Raw genomic sequence first — 13,004 nt, forward strand, 5'->3', positions numbered from 1 at the left:
ATCTATCAGTCCCTTATTAAGGCTTCTTATTGACAGAGGTTTAATGTTGACTCCTTCTCCTTTTCACTTAATCTCTTTCCCCTGAAGTTTCCCTTGGCTCAGATTCTCCAAAACTTTTTTTTTTTTGGGTCTACTCCTCTTGTCCATATGACTTAAAGCTTGTATACCACTCTGCTTTCCTTGATGTTCCAGTGTGAAAATTATTCCTATAGAAATGTCAGTAGGAAAGAGGAATTCAAGAGCTTAAAACTGGTAAGAATTCTGTTTTTTTTTTCACTCCTGGGCTTACCACAAGCTTTCTGTGTTTTCCTCTGTGTTTACACTTCCAGCAGAAAAGCGATAATAATGCCTTGTCCCCAAGAGATCACAAGGATGCTATAGCATATGCAAGTTATTTGGAGATAATCTGGTGAAAGATTCTGTAGAAGTCCAAAGTGCAAGCTCTTTAGAGTGAGAAATGTGATTTATTATGGACTACACAGTAAATTTATGGTCTGCCTACTTCAGTTGTCCCACACCAAGGGCCAAATCCAAAAAGGGAATTAGGTACTTAACTCCCATTGATTTCCCTGCGAGTTAGGAAACTGAAACTTTTTGATTTAAGCCCAAGTGTAAACCAGAGGATGAAATAAGATTGAGAATCACAATCCTTATCCTATTTCGTCATTTGCTTTGTGGCAGGAATGAGTTTATCTTGACCCATTTTCATGAAGCAGCTTGGCCAAATGGGAAGAAAACCAGGATTCTTCCCACCCATTCCTGCCCCTCTCTACTGTTGCCCACTTGCTCACAGTAGGGAGTGTTGGGCAAGTAGCCATTGCTATCTCCACTGTGGTTGTATTGAATACACAAATCTAAGCAGGAGAGAAAGGGATATCTTACTTCATTTTACTTTTTTCATATTCAAGTATGATCCCAATTATTTATATGGTGCCCAGAATGCTAGGTATTTGGAGGAAGCCCATAGGTGCCAACGATATAGATATTATTTAAAGTACACACATCTTTATCTTTAATGAGCCTTGGCAATGCTCTTCTCATATGTGCTATGCAGATACTTAGTTACATGCATGGACAAGGCCAGAATTATCTCAACTCCTGCAGCCTCAACCCAAACCCCAGGACTTTGAAGTACTGGCTGCAAAGTGTTGTATCAGTGTTGTCGCAGTATGCCATTTCATTCAGCATTTACCCAAATTATTTGATGCATTTTTGACATGAACAAATTTTATTTGGGGGGGGCTGAACTGAGACCTCAAAACTTGTACCACTTACTGACTGACATTTGAGTCAATGTCCTTGAGACATTAGGGAACCACAGCCCTTCTGCTTCAAGATCAATATACAGGAAGTAGAAATATTTTTTTCTCAGGTTGATAGCAGTTCAGTAAAATCAAAATATATTTCTCCTGTGTGGGAAACACATTTGATTAATGTAGGCAAGCTTATCCTATGCAGAAGACAGGGGTATTTGCCTTTATATATTATTTATAATTTATATATATTATTTAGATTGGTTTATGATATTGGGCTTGGGATGGAAGAAGCAGGCATCACAGTTCCTTTGCAAAATGGGTCCTGAACTTGGCAACCCTTTAGCTAGTTTTGTCATATATTTGCAGCTTGAAAACTGTTTGGCCTTTACAACAGCCAAAATAAGTGTCCCTTAATCACTTCCAACCTATTAACAGATGGGCAAACAGCTTTTATAAATGGGGCATACAAAATACTTCAATATCAGCCAGAGCTAATTAGTAGCAATTTCTGAACCCAAATTTATAAGTGATGTTGTATACATTAATGCAGATAAAATGACAGTTTAATAGAAGTTTCCTCACAAGCACTATCACAAAATCAGAACAAATATTGGGTTGTTCTAAGCCTTCAGTAAGTAGAAGTAATTTGCTTTTAGTTTTTTTATTCCCACTGATTCTCTTCTATTAATGGCAAAGAACATACTTGCTCATGAAAGATATGCTTTATGGCTGCCGTTGCTAATAAAAATCATACCAAACGAATTAGATTTTGATCAAAGTTTCTCATATGTTTATGTTATAACATACAAGAAAGCACAATATAACTTGGAAACATCAAATTTAGGTATTTCTTTTAATTTTCCTCTTTCAAGTCCATATGAAATACTGATATGATCCTAATATGTTGCTTATAAACCAGATACAGGACATAATAATGTACTTTTACAGAGTGCTATTAATCAGCTTATGTAAATTGCATAAAATTAAATTAAGAGATTGTAAAAAAAAAAGAAAAAGAAATTGGAAGCAATATAACTCAATTGTCTAACCCTCATTAGTAACCCACATGAACATCAAAATGTTTTCAATAATGAGGACCTGACAATATATTGACATCAGCTCTGCATTGCGGTTCTCTCTTATTTGGCTTGACAAAGGCATTTAAGGGGCTGACATCTGCCTCTGCAGCTAAGTGAGAATTTGCTTGCATACTCCCATCTTTCAAAAAGGGCATCTGTCCAGGTCCTTATGTCTGCTGTGTCATTTGTGTTAAAATAACCCCCAAGAAAGGAAGGACTTGACCCAGTGCTTGGTCAGTTCCACCCATATCTGCTTACTATACAGCTTGAGTCCATATATCCAGGAAATAGCATTCAGTTGGAATTCAGTCTGTATTGTTTGTGGGGGGGGAATTCTTAAGTTTAGAGAGGAAAATCCCAAAAGCTAGAAAATTCAAAGTGTAAACTTAATGCTTGTCAATCTGATAACAGAGCTAGATTAACATGTATAACGTTAACTCTGCACTAAATGAATGTGAAGTGAAGCAGCCTTATAATGTACATGTCTATGATAAACATTTCTCATATTTTTGAAATGTGAAATGAATAATAATGAAAAACAATGCATTCCATCCTTGTATTTCAAATGTGTCCTGCATGTAGAAGAAGTTGTATCATTTTTGTCAACATGTTTGAAAGAATTATGCACTCTGGGCTTGGTGACCAATGCAGAAATGTAGGCACCTACTGGCAAAAAACCTGCCCAGGCAGCATGCCCTGAGAGAGGTCAGAGGAAGTATCTGGTGGTATGTAGGAGACAGTCCCACATTAGAAGAATGAATAAAAGAAGCAAAAGTATTGTAAGAGGGAGTGTGATTGTTAGGGCAGACTGGGTATTGTGGCATCTAGTGGATTGATGGATAAGGAGAGGTGATTAGGGCTGTGATAAACACCATTATTTTGTCGTGTGGCAGTCGTGCTCAAAGTTAACTTTCAATGGCATCTGGCATAGATGTTTGATAAAGCTCCTTAACAGAGAGCACTTTAGTCTAGTACCTCATCCATCGGGGTTTAACTGAGAGCACGATGCACCATTTTTAAAGCACTCTAAGAGCCATGAATGTCTGTTCAGTTCCAGATTTAGAGCGCTTTCTGGGCAATTAATGCACAATAGATGTAATATCTGTTCCTAGCCTAAGATTCCAGTTTGCCCTGGCTTGTCCTTGGTTTAAACCAGAAATTCTCTTTGGAGCTCAAAGAACCTTTCCTGATAGAATCATAAAAATATGAGGCTGGAGGGGACCTCAAGAGGTCATCTGGTCCAATTCCCTGTTAAAAACAGGATCATCCCATCTGAATCATTCCAGGCAAGTGTTTGTCTAACCTGCTCTTGAAAATTTCCAAGGATAGAATAAAGCTTCTGTGTTCAAAAAAAAAGGCTGATATCCATAGATTGGAATTTACCAGTTTAAAAAAAATTGAAAAAATCCCAACCAGTTTAAATTAATGTACCTAAATAACTAGGCTTGAAGGCTAGGATTACTGGATGGAAGAGATGCCTGGGGAAGCTTTCAGTGCTTTGGTACTATGTTGTGCGCACCAAGTTCAGTTGTCAATCAGTAGCTAAATTACTGGTGATGTGACTGTTGCAACAGGTAGATAAGTTACTGTATTAATTTACATCTGTCTCAGATTCTTGCATTTGGAAGGCATATGCACTGATTGAAGTATTCTTTTTTACTTACTGTGTTTTGTACATGCAAAACACTTGGAAACTGAAAGAAAACTTGTGTTGCAGCTAAGGTTCTCTGCCATTCTGAGGGTCCCATTCCTACTCAAACTCTCAAGCCAGAGACAAAGGTGTGTGTGTGGTGTGTAAGATGGAGGGGTCTTATTTTTTGGTGGCAGCCTGGAAAATTGTAACAGACTCAATATAGGCATATCCCAAGAATATTAGCAATATGAGGAACATTCTTCAGACCCTGGCAGCCTAATAGCCGATATGCCGATATAAGTATCTGCCACACAAGCATTCAGCAAGTCTTTAGTACTAATATAAGCAATGGTTGATGGTAAATGTTTAACTGTTTGTTTAAAATCTTAAAGTGCATTGTAAAATTATTATGGATTTATATGAATTTCTTTACTGAAATCTTAATTTCATAGTTTCTTAAGTGCTATACACTTAAGCTCTACACTTTTGAAAATTAACAAAATGAATCTCCCATGTTTGATTTCTAGTGCAAAACGTATTATCTTTGAAACGCAGGAAAAAGTTAAAAGAATTGGACCACACCTAGAAATCTTTGAGGCTTTTCATGGAGCCAGAAGGAAGACTAGCTTTAGAAAATTAGTAAATGCAATTGTTTGCATTCAGAGATTTGTCAGAGGATGGCTTGAACGTACCAGATATAGGAGAATAAAGATGAAGGTAAAGTGTCATCTGTTAAATTAATATACTGCAATTCACGTTACGTATTAATGTTGAAATTCTAATATAGTTGCCTAAGAATTCCTGCTTTTTATTACTCTGATATGAAATAGTGTTTTAGATCCCTGTCCACTGAGCCTTCACTGTCACCTCTGTACTGCATACCTTGGGTTATTTGGAGGTTTAATAAAAGCAGGGATAGTATTTGAACCTTCTCTAAATGTACCATCGTTTGATCTGAAGCTGAGCATCTGTGAAATTTTAGGAGTAAAGCTCCTGTGAATCATATTTTATCTCTTGCTATGAAGAGAATTATGGTACATATATTCATTGACCAGTTAATCCCAAGGTTTTTTCCTCAAATATAAAAAAATATCATATAATTAACAGGTTGCTCATTAGTATTTTTCTACTTTGCCATTAAATATTAATCACTGAGCCAAGCATTCATAGATTATGTCATAAAATTGTTCCTTTTAAAGTTTGCATCTTTTTCAGATAGTTACCTCAGAACTGTGCAGGAAGTGTCCAGACGAGCATGCACGTGCGCTCTGTGGCATCTCAAAGGTTTTTGAGGTGCCGCAAAATGCACACAGCATATGTCAAAAGGTTTTCCATGGAGCCAAAATTAGATGCCAGGAAATCCTAGTATCTAAAAAAGCAGTTTAAAAAATAGTGGGGTATAACATGTGGCTGCAACATTCACTGCCCCAAACCGGAGCCTAACTGCCCAGAGCCACACTCTAGCTGCCAGTCAGGATCCATGCACCCAGATCACCATTGCTGTAGCCCTGGGAGGCCCCCAGGACCCCAGGTAAAGCTGCTGGGGCCAGCCCAGGCGCTGGCCTCAGCCTCCCCTACCTCACCTGGGGCAATTTGCCTCATGCCAGAGTGCACATGCAGGGGCATTCGCCAGGGACAAGTAGCAGCCACACAACTATGTGATGCTGCTATTTGTCCCTGGGTAAATGCACATGCACGCTTCTTTGGATGTGCCCATAGCGTTCACTTTTGATTTCCATTTCAGTATTTATAGAACATTGAAAGAACTTATGCTTATTATTTGCCTGCCTATAGAGCCTACAGTTTCACTTCAACAGGATGTCACTCTTTAGACAATATGCAGACTTCTAATCAAATAAATATTCTGAAACCTAACTTACACTTGATTTGAACACGTGGTCTTTTAAGGCCATGTGGCAGAGGTGATAACTTTTATTAGACCAACTAAATAGTTGCAATTGTTTTTTCTTTGCAAGCTTTTGGGCACACTTGCCATTCAGTAGGAAAGGAGAAATAAGAGAACTCCTAACATCTCTGATTTCTCCTTTGCTCATTAATAGAGAGAGGTAATTAACTGTGTCAGGCTCAAGTCTGAAATCAGGCAGACACAGGACACCTAAGAGCAGTGGTGTCCTTCACTCTAGATGCCTTCAACCTTTCTAGATTGAAGGCATCTATTCTGAACTTTTCTGAATTTAGTGGCACCCTTGTTGCAAATCACTGGTCTAAGATCTCATAAATGAGCACCCTGTTCTTCATCTGTTTTGAAGGTATCCATGTAGTTATTTACATTTATAGAACCCAGACAGATGTAGGAGGACTAAAGCAAGTAAAATATCAGGTTGGGAAAAGACGCACAGTATAGAATGTGTCCAAAATAAAATTTTGAAGCTACATGCCATTTTTGTTAGCATCAGGCAGCTTACAATCAGGTTCAAACAACAATATTTTAACAGTGTTTTTCACTAGGAGTTTTTTCCTTTTACATTCTTTGTTGTTTTTCTCCTTGTCATTTCAGAGAATGACATTTTTTTTTCTTGACCTCCTACATTATACTTCTATCCTGACTTTCTTAAAACGTACTACTTCTTTGAAGCAAAAAGCTTGCCCATTCAGATCTTATGAAACCCTTAGTTTTTCTTTTGACTTCAGTAGAGCCATGATTTCACCTCCATTTCCTGAATGTAGTTTTGTAGTGTCAACTTGTGCCTAATTCTGTGCTTCTTGAAAAATCTTTGAAAATTTTGAGTGTCCAGCAAATCCAAAACTATATCCCCCTTAGAATGCAAAGTCCTGAATAGCAGGGTGTTGCTGCTTCTGCTTTGTGAAGCACCTCACCCATATTAAGTGCTATGCAAATGATGAAGTGTGGTTGCCTGCCTCAGGATCCATGAAACTGCAAGGCATTTATTTCTTACATAGCTCTGCTATAAGCCACATGGGAGAACTTGATAATATTTCACCCAAGCACTTAGTATTATAATGTTCTTTTCAAAGCATTTAACTGCTTATTTCCCAGTTGACTGAGCAAAAATATTCCTAAATGGTGACGGGAATCATCTGTCCTTACAGCCCCTCCCAGTGCCCATGAGAGCTGGACAGGAGGTTGGGGGTGGGGGAGAGGGGAGGATGATCTGGGCTGTGAAAAGCAGTTTTGCAGCCCCATATCTGCCTACCCACCCACCTGTGGCAGTGTACTGCTCAGCACATTGGGGCAGCCAGTGTTGGGGATACTGGAGGGGAGCCAGCAGTGAGGAGTAACTACAGGTACCATAGGACACTGGGACTGGTACTGTGACACCATTAAAAAGATCTCATATTACCCAAGCTGAAAAGCACTGCCTCAGAGATTAATTTATTCAGAATTACCTTTCTAAATGAGTTAGTCTCTAAGGTGCCACCCTGTCCTGCCTTGCCTGGTCATTAAGGTTGAGTGGTTTCATGGACAAGTTAACCATTATTACACAGCTCATTCAAGACCTTGACATACAGGCAGTCCTTGACTTACATTTCGAGTTACAACATTTTGCACTTACAAAGTTTATAAATTAACACCCTGTTTCAACGTTATGACGTCAGTTTCGACTTTACAATGCTTGATCCAATGCAACACCACACCAGCGAACAAGTTTGCTGCATCGCTCATCTCCCTGGAGAATATCTGTCCAAACTTTCTTGGACACTTTCTTTAAGAAAGCAGACAAGACTCCAGAAAAACCTGAAGCCAAGACTCCTGAGAAGACTCCAGCCAAGAGCCCTTCAAGAAGTCCAACCAAGAGCCTTTCAAAAAGTCCAGCAAAGTCACCTCAAAGAAGTCCTTCCAAATCAATATGATTGCTATTTACAATATAAATACATTATTGTAGCTATATTACTCATCTATAATTGATCAAGTACAAAATTCTGGGGCATTTTTGGTGAAAATAGGGTATTGGGCCTTGGTTCAAGAACCAATCCCCCATTTATAACATTGTTTTTTATGAGAAAATTGGTTCTGAGTTACAATGTTTTGACTTAAGATGCAGTTTTCAGGAACCAATTGTGTCATAAGTCTGAGGACTACCTGTACTAGTGATGCTTCTGGTAACTTTCTCATTTTTTGGTAGTTACTTTCTCTTTCCTCATGGCTATGTAATTCTACTTAATTTGGATATCCTGTCTTTCTAGCCATGGCTCGTGCTCTCAGAGAGTAACATCTGTTGCTCCGTTATTCCTTGTCTTGGAGTCTTCAGGTGTCAAATACTCAAATATGTCTACTAGCATCTTTTGAAAGATCTTCAGTACCAGCTCTACAAGTCTTATATATTAATTTGTTATACATCACATGGTGCATAATATTTTCTCATATAAACGAATACATATTTACTATAATTGAATTACCGCTCCTTGTTTCCTATTAACATCTTCTTTCGCTCTGTATCAGTATCAGTTCCACTTCCTCATCTGCTTTCTTTAGTCATCCCTTCCTTATTTCTAAAAGTAATGAAAATGCAATATATGTGTAATTACAGTCTGAAAGTCATGGGCCATCCCTTTCGGCAGTTGTGAACAAATACCGTAAAATGTTGAGTCGTATAAAGCGCCGATCTGGTCTTTTGAATCTATCTACATCGCTAAGCTTTTCAGAACTAGAGGAGTGGATGGACAAGAAAACATGTAAGTGCTGTTAATATTTATGTAGACAATAATTTTTTATTTCCAATTTAAATGTGTGTACTCATCCCTAAGTACCATGCTGTGGCCATGGACAGATCTTACATTTGTAGCACTAAAAATGCCTTGCAAAAAGCAAGCTTACAAACATTCAGACTTTTTAGAGTTGGAAGAAAACATGGTGAAACCACCATGACTGTTACCTCTTTCCAGTAGTGCCACATGTAATGTCTGCACAATTACATTTAGCACTACAAAGTATAGCTCAATCTTCCAGCATCCCAGAAGGCCTTGAGCTTTGTCCCCATCCCTGGCTCTAAGGATTGATTCTGTGATTGATGCTGAGTACTACTTCCTTAGAAAGGTGGAACTGAGCACACATGTGTCCATGCTAACTTGCCATTCAGTGCTGTCATTTTCATCAGCAAGATAAAATCCATCCCAATATTCATGGAGGTATATTTCAAATGGTTTCTAGAGTACTGCATAATTTGAGTTGATTTTGGTGCTTGTTTTGTTGAGTCTCCTAACCAGATTGCACTGGTAGCCACACTTGAGAACAGCTAGGAGTGTAACTCCTGACAAGAATTTGGGATAGGAATTGACCAGGAAAGCTATGCCTCTGCACTCTCAGTTTTAGTGGGGAGAGGGGGTTATGTCCTTGAGCGTGTGGTCCCAGAGCAACCAGCCAATAACATTCCTTTGTGCTCGGCCATATTTGGAAACCTCTTGATCCAGGGGTCCCCCTTAAAAACATGCTGGGATCTCAGCACTCTGACCTCCTTCCCTTCTCCCACTCTCCCTTGACTATGGAGTGCTAGCAGCATATTCTCTTGTCATGCTTTATGGAACTCTGGACAACCAGGAATTTGAATGGCTGTACACACGAGTCATGCCACATGTTTGTGGAGTTACAAATTTCCGTCAAATGAGCATCTTTCTTCCCCTATAACCTTAATGTTAGACATTGTTCCTTGGTGCAAACCTCATTCCACGTTACCAGTTGCATCTCAAAGATGTTGATCTAGCTATCCATTGTTAGAACTACAGGATCTATCTCAGCTGGTATATTCTACTGATTAAGACACTGACTGTTGCAAAATGCATTGCCATAGATGCCTTGGGTGAATTTGATATCTTTTATTAGACCAACCCAAATAGTTGGAGAATAGTTATTAAGCAAGCTTTCGGGTTCAAAAACCCTTCATCAGGCTAAGGAAGTTTCAGCAGTTGGTGTGTGCTCTTCCTGGATGGAATGACAAGTAAAGAAGCCAGGGGCTGGGCTGGGCTGGGGAGTCAGTTGCCAGGCAGATTATAATGTATCAAAAATCCAATGTCTATGTTTAGTCCATGATCTCTAGTATCCAGGAGGTTGATGAAATGGAGCTCATAGGCTTGTCTCTGGGAAGTGTTGTGTAAGTTTCCCTTGAGGATCAGGACTGAGAGATCGGAGAGAGAGTGGCCCTCCTGTGAGAAATGTGCCCCCACCGGTAATTGGGTATTTCTTTCTTTGATGGATTTCTGGTGTGCATTCATTCTGGTGCGCAGTTGTTGTTTGGTCTCTCCTACGTATTTTCCATCAGGGCATTTGGTGCATTGGTTGAGGTATATTACATTTCTGGAAGTGCAGCTGTAAGATGCAGGGATGCTGATGGCTCTATTGTGGGGTGTAGTAATTGTGTGGGTGGTGGAGATGTGTTGGCAGGTTTTGCATTTCTTGTCATGGCATGGTCTGGATCCTTTCGGTGTGTTCTGGGTTTGAGGAAGTTTGCTTCTGGTGATGAGGTTGGTGGGGTTCAGTGCTTGTTTAAAGGCTAGGATGGGTGGCTCTGGGAAGATCTTTTTAAGAATAGGGTCTCTGTCTAGTATGGGTTGCAATTTTTTGAGGATTTTCCGTACAGGTTCCAGGTAGGGGTGATATGTCATAACCAGCAGTGTGCGATTTGTGGGGGTTTTTCTTCTGTACTGCAGCAGTTTTCACGTGGTATCCAGGTGGCTCTTTCAAACGTGCGATCTACCTCTCTGGAGGAGTGTCCCTGTTGGGTGAAAGCCTTTTTAAGAGTGGTGAGGTGGCAATCCCGGGTGTTCTCTTCAGTACAAATGCGGTGGTATCTGAGGGCTTGGGTGTATATAACAGCTTTTTTGGTGAGCTTAGGGTAATTGCTGGTTCTGTGCAGATATGTATGTTGGTCTGTGGGTTTCTTGTATACTGTGGTCTGTATTTTACCCTTCTGGATACTGATCCTTGTGTCTAAAAAGGGGATATTGGTGTTGGAGTATTTTAAAGAAAGTCGGGTGGAGGGATGGTGATTGTTGAATTTCTGATGGAACTCAATCAGAGATTGCAGGTTCCCAGTCCAAATAATGAAGATGTCATCGATGTATCTTAAGTATAGCAAGGGTTTGATGGTGCAGTTCTTGAGGAAGTCTTCTTCCAGGTGGCTCATAAAAAGGTTGGCATACTGTGGGGCCATTTTAGTGCCCATAGCTGTTCCCATTATCTGGAGGAAGTGTTGATTATTAAAAGTGAAATTGTTGTGTGTGAGGATGAAGTGTATAAGGTCAGTAATACCTTTGGGTCTGCAGACCTATCATATCCAACCATGGGACCCTAACTGAGGAAATATCAGGTTTCGTTGAATCAATCTTAAAACCGCTTGTCACCCACAGAGCAAGTTTTGTACAAGACACTACAGACTTTCTACGGAAACTTAAAAACATAGACCACCTTCCCAGCAACACACTCCTAGCCACCGTGGACGTTACCAGCCTATATACCAACATCCCCCACCAGGATGGCATCCAAGCCTGCCTTACATATCTACAGGAACAAGATTACAACTCAGAATACAGACCCAAAGATATTACTGACATACACTTCATCCTCACACAAAATAATTTCACTTTTAATAATCAACACTTCCTCCAGATGATGGGAACAGCTATGGGCACTAAAATGGCCCCACAGTATGCCAACCTTTTTATGAGCCACCTGGAAGAAGACTTCCTCAAGAACTGCACCATCAAGCCCTTGCTATACTTAAGATACATCGATGACATCTTCATCATTTGGATTGAGAATCTGCAATCTCTGATTGAGTTCCATCAGAAATTCAACCATCACCATCCCTCCATCCGACTTTCTTTAGAATACTCCAACACCAACATCCCCTTTTTAGACACAATGATCAGTATCCAGAAGGGTAAAATACAGACCACAGTATACAAGAAACCCACAGACCAACATACATATCTGCACAGAACCAGCAATCACCCTAAACACACCAAAAAAGCTGTGATATACAGCCAAGACCTCAGATACCACCACATCTGTACTGAAGAGAACACCCGGGATTGCCACCTCACCAATCTTAAAAAGGCTTTCACCCAACAAGGACACGCCTCCAGATTGTTAGATCGCACGTTTGAAAGAGCCACCTGGATACCACGTGAAGAACTGCTGCAGTACAGAAGAAAAACACCCACAAATCGCACACCGCTGGTTATGACGTATCACCCCTCCCTGGAACCTGTACGGAAAATCCTCAAAAAATTGCAACCCATACTAGACAGAGACCCTATTCTTAAAAAGATCTTCCCAGAGCCACCCATCCTAGCCTTTAAACAAGCACCGAACCTCACCAACCTCATCACCAGAAGCAAACTTCCTCAAGCCCAGAACACACCGAAAGGATCCAGATCGTGCCATGACAAGAAATGCAAAACCTGCCAACACATCTCCACAACACCCATGATTACTACACCCCACAACAGAGCCATCAGCATCCCTGCATCTTACAGCTGCACTTCCAGAAATGTAATATACCTCATCCAATGCACCAAATGCCCTGATGGAAAATACGTTGGAGAGACCAAACAACAACTGCGCACCAGAATGAATGCACACCGGAAATCTGTCAAAGACAGAAATACCCAATTACCGGTGGGGGCACATTTCTCACAGGAGGACCACTCTCCCTCCGATCTCTCAGTCCTGATCCTCAAGGGAAACTTACACAACACTTCCCAGAGACGAGTCTATGAGCTCCATTTCATCAACCTCCTGGATACTAGAGATCATGGATTAAACATAGACATTGGATTTTTTGTACATTATAATCTGCCTGGCAACTGACTCCCCAGCCCCTGGCTTCTTTACTTGTCATTCCATCCAGGAAGAGCACACACTAACTGCTGAAACTTCCTTAGCCTGATGAAGGGTTTTTGAACCCGAAAGATTGCTTAATAACTATTCTCCAACTATTTGGGTTAGTCTAATAAAAGATATCAAATTCACCCAAGGAACCTTGCCTGCCTATGTCCTTAGACCAACACGGCTACAACCTAAAACCCTTGCCATAGATGCTACATTTTTGTGCAGTT

The 13,004-nt window shown here is 40.2% G+C and overlaps 1 protein-coding gene across 1 annotated transcript in view; it reads left to right on the forward strand.

Moving 5' to 3' along the window:
• Positions 1 to 13,004, forward strand: part of IQCM (IQ motif containing M) — a 198,119-nt gene that overhangs the window by 67,788 nt on the left and 117,327 nt on the right. Inside the window, exons 8-9 of the mRNA XM_019478174.2 lie at positions 4,496 to 4,685; positions 8,480 to 8,624. Of these exons, the coding sequence (XP_019333719.1) occupies positions 4,496 to 4,685; positions 8,480 to 8,624 (335 nt within the window). The remainder of the gene's footprint in view (positions 1 to 4,495; positions 4,686 to 8,479; positions 8,625 to 13,004) is intronic.

Source organism: Alligator mississippiensis, chromosome 2, assembly GCF_030867095.1.
Source record: "Alligator mississippiensis isolate rAllMis1 chromosome 2, rAllMis1, whole genome shotgun sequence".
In the NCBI taxonomy this organism is placed as follows: domain Eukaryota; kingdom Metazoa; phylum Chordata; order Crocodylia; family Alligatoridae; genus Alligator; species Alligator mississippiensis.